Source organism: Anguilla anguilla, chromosome 9 (assembly GCF_013347855.1).
Source record: "Anguilla anguilla isolate fAngAng1 chromosome 9, fAngAng1.pri, whole genome shotgun sequence".
NCBI classification, from domain to species: Eukaryota; Metazoa; Chordata; class Actinopteri; order Anguilliformes; family Anguillidae; genus Anguilla; species Anguilla anguilla.
In genome coordinates, this window is record NC_049209.1 from 8,330,751 (window position 1) to 8,348,192 (window position 17,442).

General features: G+C 44.8%; 1 protein-coding gene across 2 annotated transcripts; it reads right to left on the minus strand.

The window, feature by feature from the left end:
• Positions 1-375: 375 nt before the first annotated feature.
• On the minus strand, positions 376-17,288 carry vps36 (vacuolar protein sorting 36 homolog). Of its 2 annotated transcripts, none has more exons than XM_035433833.1 (14): positions 17,077-17,288; positions 16,665-16,733; positions 14,798-14,868; positions 14,393-14,507; positions 11,992-12,081; positions 10,295-10,384; positions 7,979-8,011; positions 7,757-7,834; positions 5,896-6,030; positions 5,185-5,250; positions 4,205-4,269; positions 3,211-3,295; positions 1,956-2,032; positions 376-1,469 (listed from the first exon to the last, which is right to left on the minus strand). In XM_035433833.1, exons 1-14 carry the CDS (start codon positions 17,170-17,172, stop codon positions 1,388-1,390), a joined length of 1,152 nt encoding a protein of 383 aa, XP_035289724.1. In that variant the 5' UTR covers positions 17,173-17,288; the 3' UTR covers positions 376-1,387. The 2 variants fall into 2 exon arrangements, with proteins under 2 accessions (XP_035289724.1, XP_035289725.1); XM_035433834.1 differs by having other exon boundaries at positions 10,295-10,381; positions 17,077-17,287.
• Between the last annotated feature and the right edge of the window lie 154 nt (positions 17,289-17,442).

Genomic DNA, 17,442 nt, shown 5'->3' on the forward strand with positions numbered 1-17,442 from the left:
ACCCTTACACAAATGACCAGCATGGAAATTACAGTGTGCTGTGTTGTGTATTAACAAAATACAGAATTTAAAAACAAGGAATAAATGGAGAATAACACTTCATACGTTTCAGTGTAAAGTAGATCACTGTAGGGATGATAACCTAAAAAGAGAGGTGCTGTATGGCTATGTTCTGCTCTACGTAAGGAACAGTCCCTCAAAAAGCCTAAATACTGTGTTCAGCCATGGTCCATGGAGATAGAGCAGCATTCAAATCACAGCGAGAACAATCCCAAAAACCTTTCAAAGCAAAACATTGGCTGAGCATCTTAAAACATATCATAGATTAATTGATGTGACAATGGCACGATCTAAAAAAAATGCCTTAAACATTAATTGACAAATTGTGAAGCTTTATTGGTTTTTAATGTTAGGTTGTATTGTCATTAAACATGAGGAAAAACCCTTAGAAATGTTTGGTCTTCCACTTAAGAACGCTACAGATTCCTATGTGAATAGTGCGTCCATTGAAAAACGCAATGGTGGAAATTTAGAGAGTTTATGAATTCACAGGCAAGCGATTAATTTTGACACCAATGACGGTTATCTCAAGAAAAGCGATTGCCAAAAAATTGTTTATTTCACCCATGAAATTCATTGAACTTAAGTAACAGTGTAGATAACAGATCTCAGAGGGAAGAGCCTTTACTTAAAAAAAAGTCAACAGAAGATAAAATGGAGTGATATGACATACAGCATTGGATGCTACTCAAATCAGCCCTTGAGACCCGATTTTACTTAGTAACCACAGGTACTACCAAAACCAGGCATGGGAAAAACAACATGATTCGATATCCCCCTGTAAACTTTAAAAACAGGTTTCGAGATGAGCAAGTAGACATTTTCTTAAACCTCCTGGTTACAGCAAGCCCATATTTTCATACAAGTTGAATCCTGTTCCTGTCAGAGATTTCCTCAGAAGGCGGGCTGAAGTGACAACTGCACCGCTGCCCAATCCGCTTGGACTTGGACATTCCTTACAACTGCATAGCCCGGGGGGGGGGGGAGGAGGGATCATTTCCCCTATGGTGGCTAGGGGGTCCTTATTATAACCGTACATATTCATCACGTAATGAAACCGCATCCAATAAACGTGTTGTCTCACTCTCGCGAGCGAGGCAAAGCTAAACTCTTCGTCGACGTTCGATCCATTGCCCAAGGGCGGCCACGTTCGCAAAACGAGGCACAGTCTGGCTCAGAGCGGGGCGGACTTAAATAAGGACTCCCCGTCAATCCGTGTGAGCTCTAACAGACTCAGGAGCACCGAAAAAAAGGGGTCACAGATTGTTGCTAGGGGGGGGGGGGGGGGGGGGGAGTGCACTGAGAAGAAGTCTGAGCACTTGGACTGTCAGAAGAGGTTTGGGTAAAAGCGCAGGCCCTCGACAGAATCGTCCCTGCAGAGATGGCCCATCTTTTCAGCCAAGAGCAACCTGAGGAAGGAGGGAGAATGAGGGTTATTAGCACTGGGACAGCCGTGTAACCCAAATACTCATGATCAAGTCCTGAGCATGGACAATGATTCTACAGCCATGAGCAAGATGTTTAACTTGAAATACCTGGTATACAAGGATCATTTCTAAGCATAAATCATCCCCAGTTAAGGACTTCTAGAAGGCAAATAAATTGCTAATAATAAATTAGGCAAAGACAAATGATATGTGTGTTAACTGAGGTTTGATTTGTGGACGGACCCCAATAATGATATAGTATGCAGCGCGTGATTTAATTTTCTCGTTTTATGATTGTTTTTTGTAAGAATATTATGATTGTTCTGCGCATGCGGAGAAACAAATAAATTTGCTCTTTAACACACCACCCGTTCGCAAATGTGCAATGTACTGTTTCCTCCTAATTTGGTTCCTCGGACTTGTGGTGATACATTTTCATGTACGAGGCTCAAGACCGGTCGCGGATACCTCTCTTTAGCCAGGAGAACAGACAGTCCCAGAAGCTTGGCAAATTCCTCGGAGGTCAGCGACCCCTTCTCAGACACCTGCAGGAGAGAGAGAGAGAGAGAGAGAGCAGGATGAGCGAGTATCACGCTCAATCACTCTTCTTTTTGGCTCCTATGGCCTCTCTGCACCCAGAGACCGCCCTGACCAAGGCGTCAAGACCCGAGCCTGTAATCGCGCTATGCTTTAAAATCACATAAATCTGCTACGTAAAATCTGAAAGGCTAAAAAAGATCCCAAAGAAACTATTTGCTAAGGCTCACTGAACGTAAAGTGGTCTCGCAAGAGTAATTTGCTCTGTGCGTGATCGGTTGGTTTTTCCCTTAGGTTCACTTTAAAATTCTTGTCAATATTTTCCAGAAAATTAAAAATGAATTTTAAGCTCTGATTTAAACCAATGGCTGATCATTATAAAACGACCCATTTCACTGAACGGCTCCTCTGTGGCATTTAGGGCCTTACGGTTTTGCTGAAACTCGCCAATAAATAAATGTCTTGTTCTCACTGTTGCAATGTCCTGTAATTGTTCGCCAGCTAGTGTCCTCATCTGAAATACCTATGAAAGGCTATTGTGCGGCAGGTTACGTAGGGAACATTACTCATTTGTGCCTTGGACTCAGTTTTGATGGAAAGCTATGGTCCTCCTCCCCTATCCTCTAAATGCAGGCCTCCAAACCACATTTCTCCCCCCGCCCCCGACAAGAGAAAGTCCATCAGTGAGACGGCCCTCTCTCTTCCAGCACCACATCTGGTAGTGATATCCCATCCCAAAGGCACTGCCGGCTCTGATTGTGTGGGGATGTCCAGCTGAAGCAAAAAATCTGGAACGGCCCCTCCACTACCGATAGGCTGAGAGGGCGCCCCGGCAACGGTTATCCAACCGGCACTTCTGCGGCCCGACAACCGAAACCGACCAGACCGCCGCCCCCCCAGAGGGACCGGCGAGCCGAGAGCCTGCCAAATCTCTCCACGGCAACGGCAAACAGGGATCGGGGGGGAAATCGGGCGTGGCGGGGGCTGGAGGCGGGAATGTCGGAATGGGGTGGTGCAGTCGTACCCTTGAGCGAACAACATTTTTGGACCCGCAGAGTTTTTTTTATGAGCGCCCAGCTGGACGTAGGGGAGCCGTGTTAAAAGGAGAACGCTCTAGGACGGAGACGTCTGGAAAGCGTGTGAATGACGAATGTAAGGCGGGAAAAGAAAAATGGCGGCCGCTCACGTTATCCAGCGCCGAGGCGATCATCTCCTCTTCGCTGTGGGACTGCAGCTGGACCACCATCACCCCGCTGTCAAATATGCGTAACCTGGAGGGCAAACGGGAGCGTGGGCCAATCAGCTGTGGACGCTCACGAAGGGGCACTGTGATGTCAGACCCTGCGATGCTGTGGCAAGCTCTCCCAACGCTGCGGAGAACCCCAAAGACTTCCAAGAGGAAATGCATGTCTGGGACCAAACCATTGTGCTATATTTATAGTGCATGTAATAGCACGGTCCATAAATCCATCTCAATTCCTAAAATTTCCTGTGCTAAAAAAGATGCATCTAGTGTAAAAATAATATAAAACACAGAGATGGAAACAGAGCTTGTTGAGCACCATTTAAAATGTTGGACATACTGTAAATTGCTTGGCAGAACAGTTTCATGTCTGTCCTCAAAACAAGCATGCTTTTCCCGTTCTCACTCTCTAAGTTTCGAGCGGAGTATACAAATGCCCCTCACAGCACTTTTGTAAAAAAAATAATAAATAAATAAAGCAACAAATGATTAGTTATCAAGCTCTTTCAGATACAATAGCATATGTTTTACCACTCCAGGAAGACAGAGCTGGAGACCGAATTCAGATAGAGGGGGGAGGGGAAACAACGGAAAGAGGAATTGCACAGGTCTGCCGCGCATCCTGTGTACTGGGCGAAGGGAGCAAAACAACAGGCCTGGAAATAGTACAAAAAGCGCCGTGCCCAAAAACCGGCGTTCCAACAGGTGAAGAGGAAGAAAACACGGCCGTCGTACTGCGCTTTCTTCTTGAGTACTTTAAAAAAAAAAAGAAAAAAAACATTTTTTAAGTCGGGAGAGGCGAGGGGGCCCGGACGAGGGCTCTCAAAACAGGATGGGAGGCAGGAAGTGGCTCGCCGAATCCTCTTTCCGGGCCGCCACCGGGGCCGACCCCGTCGCCGCCCCGCCGCCCCGCCCGCGTCCGCACGGCCTCGCTCACCTCAGAGGCAGCTTCAGGGGTTCGAGCATCTTGCAGGCGTTCACCAAGTCCTCTGGAGAGAGCAGCTGAGGGGACAGACGCAGAAACAGGGAGAGCGGGAGAGAGAAAGAGAGACAAACGCATCAACAGCATAAATGTGTTTGAGTGTACAAAGGCAAACGAGGCCTCCATTTAAGGCCTCCGTTTAATAAATCACCATGCACTTTGCCCTTGATTTCAATTAAATTAGCAAAAATACTATGTGAGAAACACAAAAAAGCAACACTTGTTCAAATTTACAGTGATTACATAATGTCTGTGTACACAGTGAATAGCATGTTCACTATAGCAGGAAGTGAAGGCCTTGTGCTGAGCCTTAACTGGCTTAACACAGAGAGAAACGGTGAAGGGGAGCACAGGGGGAGAGGACAGGATTCCAGCATCTTCTCAGATTGAGGATCCCCTCCTCCTTCCAGAGGGTCTCTCCTGTGCCATTTAAGAGCTTCCCTCTCAGTTCCCTCAACATGGAGATCAGGCTCAGGCCTAGTCATCTCTAGAGCTTTGCTTAAAAGAGGCTCAACAGCGACAAGTAAGGGAAAAAAACAGGGCAAGAACACTGTCTCACTCACACACACACACACACAACACTGTGCTGATCCAAGTTAAAAGTGGGAGTAGAAATAAAAATATGCAGACACACACTCATAAATGTGTGTGTGTGTGTGTGTGTGTGCCTTTGCATATATGTTTGTTCTTATGCATGTGGGTCTGCATGCATGCATATATATCTGTGTGTGTGCATATGTGTGTGTGTGTACCTGTGAGTGTACCTGTGAGTGTGTATGCGTGTTTCTGTGCATTTGTGAATATGCATGTGGGTTTGCATGTATGCATGTATATCTGTATGAATGCGTGTGCGCATATGCATGTTTGTATGTGTGTGTGTGTGTGTGTGTGTGTGTGTGTAAGTGTGTGTGTGTGTGCGCATCTCCATAGCTTACCTCCATCCCTCGAGCACGGTTGACCAGACAGTAGACCTCAGTGAGAGCCATCATGCCTCCACGCTCCTGGGGACAGACACCAATCAAACACCAATCAGACACCAATTAGACACCAATCAGACACCAATCACACAATCCTCATTTTTCTGGGGAGTCTCATTAACCCCCAGGTCCTCTTGGGTACCCAGTCAAAGTGAGACCCCCCCCCCCCCCCCCCCCCTCCATCTGGTCTGGGTGTGAAATGCACTAAAACACTTCAGCTTCTCTCTTCACAAATCCAGAAACTCCTTCTGGACACACTTGTTGAAATATGCTTACATTACGTAACATAACAGGACAGTCACTGACGTAATATTACCTCTCCATGAAGTTTGATGAGGAAGAGATGTCTTGGAGACTTGGAGGTTACATTATACACACGCACGCACACACACACACACACACTCACAGCCACTTTCATAGTTTTTCAAGGGAAAAGCATTACCTAAATATACGAATGCTTCTGAGTACCTCTAAAACCTGCATTTGGTACAGAACAGAACAGGTGCAGGAGTGGAGGAGAGGCTGGGAGGGCTCATTAACAGAGGAGGAAGCCCGAGTCGTGGAGCGACCCAGTTCAACGGGCACAGATATGGGTCCATATCAGCAGAGCACTTACGAAGGAACAGAGAACAGTCAGGTTGGAAGGAGGGAGGGAGGGGACTGTCCTACCTCCAGAGGAGCCAGGAGAATGTCCCCCAGCTGCTTGGCCAGCTGCATGTGGTAGTGCGTCCCCGAGCCGTGTGTCTCCCTGGTGACCGGGTTGGCGATACCCATGCTCAGCAGGTAGGACTTGAACCGGATCGTCTGCGAGGACGAGGAGCGGAGGAACAACATAAACACCCCTCTGAGTCATGTGCTCCCTCCAATAAGCTCAGCCAAGCTCTATGCATGGGTTAAAAAAGGCCCCCGTAGGGTGAGAGTGGGGGAGCCTGGGGTCTAATTACCCCACCCTGTCAACGTCCCAACACTCATTCCACTGTCAGAAACACCATGACTCATACACACTAATTTCTCTGGATTTGCTGCCACAAGTTAAGTTCTCATTCATAGCCTATTGCAAAATAGAGTCTATGGTTGGTATCTAACTGGCTCATACACCTGTGGTGATGCTATTTAGTATGGTATATAAAACCAAGATGATAGCAACATTGAGTGCAGACCTTTTCTGAATGTACTTTCTGAAATTTAGCAAATCAGATTTCCTAAAACCTGCTTAAAGAGTTCATTGGCAGTCGGACACAGCAGATGGACACGGTGGGATGCATTAGCTGAGGCGAACGCTCGAGGGAAACAATCAGGTGTTTGGTGTGACCGATGCTGGGCTGTGCGTTTCCCATGCTGTGCTGCATGTAACCGCTACTGAAGCACGCAAGGCCGTCTCTCCCCAAGAGAGAGGCCCTTGGTTTTGGGTACCCTGGAGCGTCAGGGTGTCATCTGGCTGCCCGGGCCAGAGGCTCAGCCCTCAGAGGGACCCCCCCGTCCGAGCCAAGGGAGAGCGCTAGGTGCTCGCAGCGCTCAGACGCTCGCGGCGTTCGTTTTTTAGCGGAGACGTGCTGCGCGGGTGAACGGAAAAACAAGCTAACGCGCGCCGCGAAAAAAACAGCAGCCGGCCCGAGAAAAGGAAAACACCCCACCGCTGACATCACAGCCCCAGCTCTCCCCCGAAAGTCCGCTCCATAACACACAACCTCTGGCGGTAAAACAAACCCGCGCGACCTTTTAGCGCTCGTACATCAGCTGCGACAGAGGTGGGGCGGGGAGCTACACAGAAGCGCCGCGGTAAGTACCCTTAGAGGCCACAGGGGGCAGCGGCGCAGAGAGGTGTGCACGCGTGCTGGAGAGCAGCCAGGCCCCGCCCACTGCGGCCCCCGGCGACCGCGACCCCAGGCCTGCTGAGAAAGACACGGACTCCGCAACGCTCATCCACGGGCCCCGCTCTCTCTCTCCGGCCCCACGCTAACCACAGCCAACCCCTGACCCCTGCGCGCGCACTACCCCGCCAAGCCAAATAAAAGCAAACAAAGAACAAACGGGAGGAATTTCCCCACAATGCACTGGGGGCAGGACAATAATGTAGCCGCACGCTGGATTCCAGAGATTGTGTTTTTAAGAAAATCGCAAGGGTAGTGACTGTGGCACCAAACATCTGGAGATTTACTTCCCCTTACTATAAACAAACCCAGACTGATGAAGCCTCAGTCCAGTATCTGGCTGAGAAGTATGGACTCTGGAACACTATGGAAACCAAACCGGAGACTCTACGACTTTGTGTGGTTAAACTATTTTTTTTTTTTTTAAAAGAGTCAAGCCATTTTTATTCTCACTCTCAAACAAACCAAGTAATTGTCTGATGGCCACACTGGATGACATCTCGGGAGCTGGGGAATGGTGCGCTTGGTGAAATCCGCCAAAGTGCCCCCACCGACCACAGCGTGCGCTACAGCACACAAACATGTCTGACAAAACCAGTTAGTTCAGGGGCGGGGGCCAGTTCATTCAGAGAGGGGTGCACGCTGGGGGGTCGCCGTACCTCGTCCTCCGTGATGTCCCCTTGCTTATCTTTGATTTTGGAGGCGATGGACCTGGACAGCTCCACCATCTCTTTGGCCTGAATGGAGAGACACGGCGCAGGTTACCACCACAACCTCAACAAAGTCACTATGTCAGTTACAGGGGAATTACAATTCACAATCTAACGTTCCTTCACAACGGTGAAGGCCGGGAAGAGCTTATTACCAACAGAGATCCTTACCTTCACCATCAGCTGGCTCAAGTCCTCAAACGCCTGTGGAGGAGAGGAAGAAAGAGGAGAGAGAGTGAGTGACAGGACAGCAAGGGATGTGAGACAGAGCGCCCAAATGCAACATGAAGAGGTAATCTGTCACTCTATCAATCACACAAAGCACCCAATCTCATCTCCACGTGTTTGGACGAAGAAACAGAACGCTATGATACTCCTCATTTCAGGAGATGGGGAGCTGAACTTTTGCTAGGCAATGCTCCAACTTTTGACAGTTTGAACGATGTGTAGCTGCTAAAAATACTTGTGGTGTAGACAGGCAGATTATTTGTTCTACAATTATTATTATTCTATATTATCATTTATTCTATGTTCAGGAAATTAGCAATTCTGTAAATCAGGTTAGTGAGTGCTCCACCCATTGCTAAACAGAATGAGGTCCATGTTGGTGGGGCAGACAGAGAGAGAGAGAGAGAGAGAGCGCTCCAGCTAAAAGAGACGGCCTGTGCTTCGTGTTGTTTCGGCCCCGCTGACGGAGGGGCGAGCCTGGGAACAAAGGCCGAGCACACACCTATCGGGGGGGGGGGGGGGGGCTTCCGCCCGACACAAATGCCCCGCCGGGCTCCCCTCTTATCGCGCGCGCACAGCCTCGGCAGGAAGCCTTTGAGAAGGAGCGCGCTACGTCTCCCGCCGCGGTGGGGCGGCACCAGGCCCCCGCCGTCCAGCAGCGCGCGGCTGCGCGGCCCCCCCGCCGCGGGCACCGGGAGCCGCCGGTACGGGCTAAAATAGGCAACGGGTGTTTTTTATATTTTTAGGGTTTCAGTTAGGCGTTCACAATAAGCTGTGATGATTATTACAGAGAAAACAACATTCAGGTTTGCGTTTGTAGATCAGCGGGGGGTGGGGGGGAGTCTATCTGTCAGTCCATCTTTAAAAAAGAATAAATGGAAGGCCTTAGTCTTCATTTTTAATGATACCTTTTATTTTAGGTTTGGGTGGGTGTGAAAGTTCACTTTTTAATTTAGAATTGGGAGGTAATTTATACTGGAACATATTTTTTGTGGACACCTGACTGTCTAAATATATGGCAGTTAGTAGACCTGGTGAAAGTGCTCCTTGATTGAGCCTGTTGCCGCTGTACTGAGCAGAGTCTTGCAGCGTAAAATGAGGGTTTAGCAAACTGAGCTGTGACTGAACTGAAGGATGCCGTAAACGTCTGTGAGTGTAACTGAGTGTAACTCGGAGTCTTCCCAGGTCCGGGAGGAAATTCAAGGGGAGGATGAAAAAAAAAAAAACAATTAGCAGAAGTGGTTTTCTTTCAACTGGAGAAAAAAAAAACAAAAGGACAAGGTCAAAGGAAGTGAGCGTGGACCAAACTGGGATGGGACGACCAATGAGAGCGAGGAGCGAGCACTGCAGGCTGCAGCAAGCCACCTTCACCCTGCTCGACACCACCCTTCCTGGATCCAGAAGGGCCATCCATCTTAGGCCAGCAGGGTTACTGCTCTGGTGTGGACAGCCAATTACCTGCCACACCACACACATTTTAATGTGATGAAATTAGCTTTCAATGTATTTTGAAACCTTCCATTTCCACAAAACTACAAGTACATTAACACCAGGTCCAAAATACATAAATAATCCTATCATCTGTGATCTCACCACAGTTTAACACACGCACGCGCACTCTGGTTGCCTAGATATTGAGCAAATAACCTGGCATCTTTAGTGCCTGCAGGTGACAGCGTGTTCTCCTGTGTCAGGTGTGTGAAAGAATACTCGACTGGATTACAGACCTCCACACAGTGCAGATGGGCACATTTCTTTCCCTCCCTCAATAATTCATATCGGTTTACTGATAAGCTTTGGCAGGGAGAGAGGGAGTTCTCCACACATGGGTCGAGATGAACTCGGCAAAGTTTCTTTTCTGTTAGAGACTTCCCTTCAATCGGCTGGAAGTGAAAAGTGTGTGAGCAACTGATACTACTAGCGCACGGCCAAGGCACTGCTGAAAAAACAATTCCACCTTGTGTGTTAGCATCAGAGTGTGTGTAATTGTTCAAGCAGCAGCGTATTTGGGTGTCTGTCTTTTTTTTTTGCCATTGCTGTGGGGGGGGGGGGGGGGGGGTCAGTCAGAGCCAGCACAGGAAGGAGAAGGCTATGACCCCCCCCCCCCCCCAACCCACCCCACCCCCATTAGCTCTGGCACAGATGGCCCATTTCCCCAGTCCCCAACCTCTGACTCTCCCGAGAACCTCCCCCACCCCCGAACCGTCTCAGTCTCTCCGTCCGTATCTCTTTCCCCACCTCCGTCTCTCCTCCCCTCACCTCCGAAATGTTTTTGTCCGTTTCTTTCCTCTTCTCCTCCAGCTTCCTCTCGATGCCCACGATCCCCACGGCACGGGTCCTTCCTGCCTGCTGGCCCCAGGGCAGGCCGAGGGAGAGGAAGGACAGGGGTCAGGCAGGGAGACCAGCACCAAAACCCAGGCGCCCAAACCCCCCAGCTACACACAGGCCACTGTCACAGCTACGCACTTTACGTAATGTTGAAAACAGAAAAAAAACACTATCTACTGTACGAGCTAGCTGGGAATCTTCAATACAATATCCAGAAGAGGTTAGCGTGTGAACGTATGACCCCAGGGCAGCAGTGCACTTTAAATATAAGTAGCAAAATCAAGTAAACTACAAACAGTGCCACTCTGAGGTTATGACATGAACTGCATGGAAGTCAAAAACACCAAAACAATCCACAACGTACACTCAAAAGTGTCAAAAGAATTCTGCCCTTAAAATATTTACATCTTACAACAAACTAGACAACAACATATTTGTGGGCCAAGCATCAGGTGCCATGAAGCTTACCTGAATCAACATGAATTATTTTATGTATAAATTTATTTAAGGATAATATATTTATCAGTCTATCGACATAATTTATCCACATGTTGGAAATCGTGGTATACTGGAGCAAATGCCCACCATAATTAACACCATTATCCTTCTGGATTTTTATTACTTAAAATACTCTTACTAACCTAAAAATAAGGTGTTTCACTAACACACAAACACACAAAAGAATTACAGAAATCATAATAAATGCACAGGTAACAATAACTTACAATAATCATCATCAAAATAACATCATAATAGTTTTGCTTATTTAATTTATATGGTATTAGTGTTCTTTTTCCTTTATTTACTTAAATTATCATCATTGCATTTATAATTATTTATATTACTGTCTGCTGTATCAGTTTTATTTAAGCTTTATGTGTTTATTTAACGTGATACAGTTTAATAGTGTACAAAATATTTAGCAACAGAAAACCAATACTTTGGTACAATTATATGAATGGGTTGGAAGGAAAAAGAAAGAGGAAGAAAGGAGATAGAAAATTATAAAAATGTTAAAAATGTTAGTGCTAATGTGAAAAATTTAAATGTTACCCTTTATTAGGGATATTTTTTATATGACATATACACCTTTTTGATGTTTTTCTAGTTCCTTTTTTGTCATTCGTATACAGCATGTTATTTACGTATTATGTACTTTTATGGTTATTATACATGGGTTTGATGTCATAGACTATGACATCAAGTAAACAAAAGGTTTGGTCCCCCGGGGAGGTTGGCAGCAGTTTCTTCATGCCTTTAGAAACGCTGTCAGACAGAGCAATGCGTCCACTAACTCAAACCTAACATACTCCAACATCAGAGAGTTCTTAATGACTCTGCAATTCACAAACACCCTGTCAAGCCACATAAACGGCCAGCAGAGATTCCACAGAAGATCTGCTCTTACCTGCTTCGCTGTCATATGAGCCATCAACTGATTTGGAAAACTCAGGCACAGAAACCCAGGCTAGTTTCCCCTACTTTGGCCAGTGTTTTTTTCTGCTCCCTCGCTAATAATGTCCTTTGGGACCGGCCATGTTCTCTAGGACAGGAGATTTAGCCCCGGGATAATCCCTAGAGATTGACACAACGATAAGGTAAAGACGCAACCCAGCACTGTGCCTCACCTGAGATCCCGTAGCAGTGGGTATAGGCTGGGACGCTGGAGTCCTCTCCCATCTCTTTTGGGTCATCTCCTCGGTCAGTCGCCGGAAGAACTGCAAACGGGTTTGTCAGCCATTAGAACATTGCTGTATCAACACACATAAAGCTTACACTCGAACCCAAGATTGTCTTTAAGAGTCTTATAGTCACTGTGTGGAGCATTAGAACATCGCTGTATCAACACACATAAAGCTTATACTCGAACCCAAGATTGTCTTTAGGAGTCTTATAGTCACGGTGTGGAGCACTTCAACATTTTATTTAACATGGCACCACAGATTTAAACAGAACAGTGGCAGACCAAAGTCCAAAGGCTGCAGGAACCATAAGACAAATCTCAAACTATTGTATTTTCATTCATTGCTAGACTAACAGACTTATAAAAACAGTTTGTGCTACTGAAAGGATCTCACCCAACATATTCCGGGGAGCACTGGCCCCTGGCAGAGCCTCTGTGCAGCATAACCCCCATGACCATATTCTCCATTTGAAAATGAGTACGCTCATCAAAACCGCATCAGAATCAAAATCATCAAAATCATCAAAACCTCATGTTTCCTATCCACATTCCAAAACGTGTGAAGTGGAGTTTCTGGACTTTACTAGCGAGAGCTAAATCAGAATTACTTTCATGTTGTAAAGAATTCAGGATGATATCAATCATTCATTTCAGTGGCAAACACCCTTTTCCAGGCAGACATACATTGTCCTCCAAAATCATGATAACATTAGAGTGAAATGTGTTATTTTGAGTATTTAGTATAGAGTTTTGCAATGACAAGTTGAAAATGTGACAAACACACAGACATTTCATGGTATTTACATGTACATATGTTTTACCATTTCACAGAAACAACCATTTTCAGCTATGTAAAAGTAACGAATGACTAACAGGTGTCAACTGTTGCTCAGGTGTTTTCCTTTTGGATTGTTCACATACAAAAGAGCAGCGAGTGTCTAATCTTGGTTTTAGCCTTTGTTTTCATCTGTGGAGATTGTATTTGGAGTTAGAAGGCATACACCACCATGAAGACCAGAGAACTACAGCTGAAAAACAACTAATCTGTACGCTGAGAGGACAGAAGAATGAAAAAGCATAAGCACAGAAACTGGACATGTCAAGTACCGCCGGTTGCAAAGTCCTGAAAAACAAAGAAACTACTAGTGGACTCTGCACAGGTCAGCCAAGGAAGACAACTGCAGTTGATGACAGCCTAAAAAAATAGACAGTGACACCAGCAGTTTCCAGAGGGCAGGGTGAAAATATCACAAGCCACCACATGCAGAAGGCGAGATTAGAATTAGCCAAAAACTACAGAGACGAGCCAGAACAGTTCTAGAACAAGCAGTTCTGGAAGTTTTTGACAGATGAAACCAAAAAAAACCTTTACCAAAGCGATGGAAAGCCACAAGTGTGGAGAAAGGAAGGAACAGGCCATTATCCAAAGCAACCCTCCTCATCTGTGAAATATGAAGGGGGTAGTGTCGTGGAATGGGAATGTACGGCTGCTTCTGGAACAGGTTCACTCTTCTTTATTGATGATGTAATGGTGGTTGGCAGCAGTAGGACGAATTAGTAAGTGTGCAGACAAATTTTACCCGGCTAAGTACAAATTCCTCCAACCTCATTGGTGGATGCTCACTGCTCTTTTATGTGTGAACAATCCATGAAAAATGAAACACCTGAGCAACAGCTAACACCTGTCAGTCATCTGTTAACTGGATTTGCACAGCAGAAAATGGGGGGAATCAACACAAAAACAGCTGTTTCTGTAACGTGGCAAAACATACATGTCAATACCATGAAATAAAAGCTGATTGTGCTTTCGTCTCATATTCATCTTTCAATCTCAAATGTCTTAATTATATAGCAAAAATAAGTAATTTCACTCTACTATTCCCATACTTTTGCAGGACACAGTAGATTGCTTAATTTAAACCAGTTTTGGTCAACTTCAGCTGCATTTACATTGGCCTAATTCTGGCCAGAATTACTGTAGTGCAAGTGTACCACTGTAGGACTTCCTCTTTGAATTCAGCCCAATGGCAGCCCAGAGGCCAAGAATCAAGTGTGCAAAAAAGTGTGTTCTTACATTTGATTACATATTCAAGCATTTGTTCATCAATGTTATATGAAGCCAAAATAGACCCAGTTATAAAAACAACCCCACTAAAGTCTCTACAGCATAAATTTATTAAACAGTACAGATTTTTGTATCGATGATCACTCATCATTCAATGTTACTCAATTTGAAAATAAAATCTGCCATACTTAATTGATTAGAATACAATTCTGATGAGTTAATTTAGTGTGCGGAATTTTATTTTTGAATGTAATGTTAATTTTAAAGACAAAGAACTTGCCTCAATTTGCCCATGCTCCTTAAAGGACAGCTTAATGTGGGAGAACTTGCTCAGTTGATAGGGCCCTGGCTCCTTGTTGGGGGGCACTGGATGCAAGTGGATAACGATCTTTGCACTGCAGGAAATAGATAAAAGACAAACTGCAATTCAATATATAAAACAAAATCTAATTGCACTACATTCATTTCAGTATTGTGGGCATATGCATCGGTGTTGTTTGGGTGTGGTCACTAACAATGAACCATAGTTCATAGCATTGCCAGGCAATGATCATAATGGAGAAAATAGTTTTCAGTAAGACGCAAGGTGCATAATTATGCATAATTATTTCAAGTGACCAATAATTCCCGTAGCCCAATATGGATGTACACAATTACAGCCTCATCTAGTTTTAAGGCATCTTACCTCTTTCCAATTCCAGCTGCTTGTTCCTCAAAGAAGATGATCTGGGACAGGGGTATAGCCATGCAGCACTCCTGTGGACATATTATACACACCTGATGATGGGACAAGTTCTGACAAGTGCTCATTCTAAAGGTTCTCAAGGAAAAAAAAATACAACAGCAGAATAATCTTTCTTTGTCCTTCCACAGACTTAAGTTTAGAACTCAAAAGCGAGCAGGCCTTTAAATAAGGGTACAGTTGAGGCCAAAAGTTTACATACACCTAGGCTAAAAATGTTCAAACACAGTTTTTCACAACTCCGCACATTTCATGCTACCATACATTTCTTTTGGCAAGTCAATTAAGGCATCTACTTTGTTCACATCAGAGGTCATTTTAAAACAATCGATTAGAGACAGATTTATTTCAGCTTCAATGCACTATTTCAGAATTCGAATGTGTCAAAAGTTACATACACCAAGTTGACTGTCTCTTTAAATAGTCTGGAAGATTCCAGAAATGAATGTAATGATTTTTAAGAAGCTTCTGATAGGCCAATAGTTAGGAGTTAATTGGAAGTTAATTGACACCTGTGGCTGTATTTGAAGGGCCTACCTTTAGAGCCACTGCCTTTTTGCCCTTGATACCATGGGGAAATCCAAGCAACCTCAGAAAAAAAATTGTGGACCTTCACAAGTCTGTTTCCTCCTAAGGAGCAATTTCCAAACAACTGAAGGTATCACAAGAATCTGTACAAACAATTGGATGCAAATATAAAAATCTTGGGACCACACAGACACTGTATCACTCAAGAAGGAGGCACAAATTAACTCCCAGGGCTGAAAGAACTTTGGTCCAAAAGGTTCAACTAAACCCCAAGACAACAACAAAGAAATTGGTGAAGGAGTTGGAGGCATCAGGTACCAAAGTATCTACATCCACCGTTAAGATAATCCTACATCGCCAAGGCCAGAAAGGCTGTCATGCAAGGAAGAAGCCCCTACTCCAAGACCGGCATAAAAAAGCCAAAATTAAGTTTGCAGGTGATCACCAGGACGAAGACCTAGCCTTTTGGATTAGTGTTCTCTGGTCATATTAAACAAAAATTGAACTGTTTGGCCATAATGATCAGCGCTATGTATGGAGGAAAAGGGTGAGGTTTTTAATTCAAAGAACACCATCCCAACAGTGAGCCAGCATCATGTTGTGGGGGTGTTTTGCTGGAAAAGGGACTGGTGCACTTCAGAAAATAGATGGCATCATGAGGAAGGAGGATTATCTAGAAATAATGAAGCAACACCTCAAGACATCAGCTAGAGAGTTAGAACTTGGTCGCAACTGGGTCTTCCAGAAGGACAATAATCCTAAGCATACCTCCAAAGTTGTAACAAAATGGCTTAAGGACAACAAAGTGAAAGTATTGGAGTGGCCATCACAAAGCCCTGACCTGATTCCCATAGAAAATTTGTGGACTGAACTGGAAAAGCATGTCTGAGCAAGGAGGCCCACAAACCTGACTGAGTTACACCACTACAGTCAGGAGGAATGGGCAAAAATTCCAGAAAAGTATTGTGATAAGCTTTTTAAGCAATTAAAAGGCAATGCCACCAAATACTAACAAAGTGAATATAAACTTTTGACCCACCGAAAATCTGATATAGTACATAAAAGCTGAAATAAATCTGTCTCTTAGCTTTTATTTTGAAATGACCTCTTATGGAAATAAAGTAGACACCCTAATTTACTTAACACAGGAAATGTATGGTAACATGAAATGTGTGGAGTTGTGAAAAATTGAGTTTGAATGTCTTTAGTGTACGTAAACTTTCGGCCTCAACTGTATATTCATAAGATGTCACTGCTCACACACTTTGCAAAAAGGACTCACGTGGTTCTTGAGATCTCTCCAGATTAATCGATGCGTACTTAAAAGGACAACCCCGACATCAAGCTTCGCCTGTCAAAGAAAGTCCCCAAAAGACCATAAAGCCGCAATCTAAGACATCAACCATATTTACTGGGATGAAAATGAGTTGACTGGTAAACAGCAACCACCTTAACCAGCTGGTCAGTAAAAAGTACAGCACTAACGTTGTATGATAAAATGGTAAAGGCAAACACATTGGTGTTTAATTTTCCATATGCCATGTCAAGTTATATTCGTTTAAAATTCAGAACACTTATGGCAATAGTCGTGGGACTTTTCCAAGAATGTCACTCAGGCTTAAAAAACATGATTTTTCATTCCCAATGAAGGGGAAGGTTCATTGTTTGCGAGTAACGTTAGGTAAAATATGCACCTTTTCATCTCCGTCGTATAATCTAACACCTCTTTGCTGGATCACCAAGGTTTCGTCCATCTCCAGCAATCCATTTGTCCACACAAATCGATCCATTTCTTTTTCGCACTGCAATTAGCTAACGTTAGCTAAGAATATTACTTTCACGCTTCTGATACCGATACTGACATTTTCGTATTTACTTCCGTAGAGGTGGCCAAAAAACTGCCTGTTTAGATGAGAGTAGCTAGCTAGAAATGTTTACAAGAACAGTATTCAAGACAAATTGGCTAATAAAAAATTCTACTTACTAAACATATTTAAATATATTTATATAACATTGTGTATATAACAATATGACCCCTACACTAACATTTATTATCACTT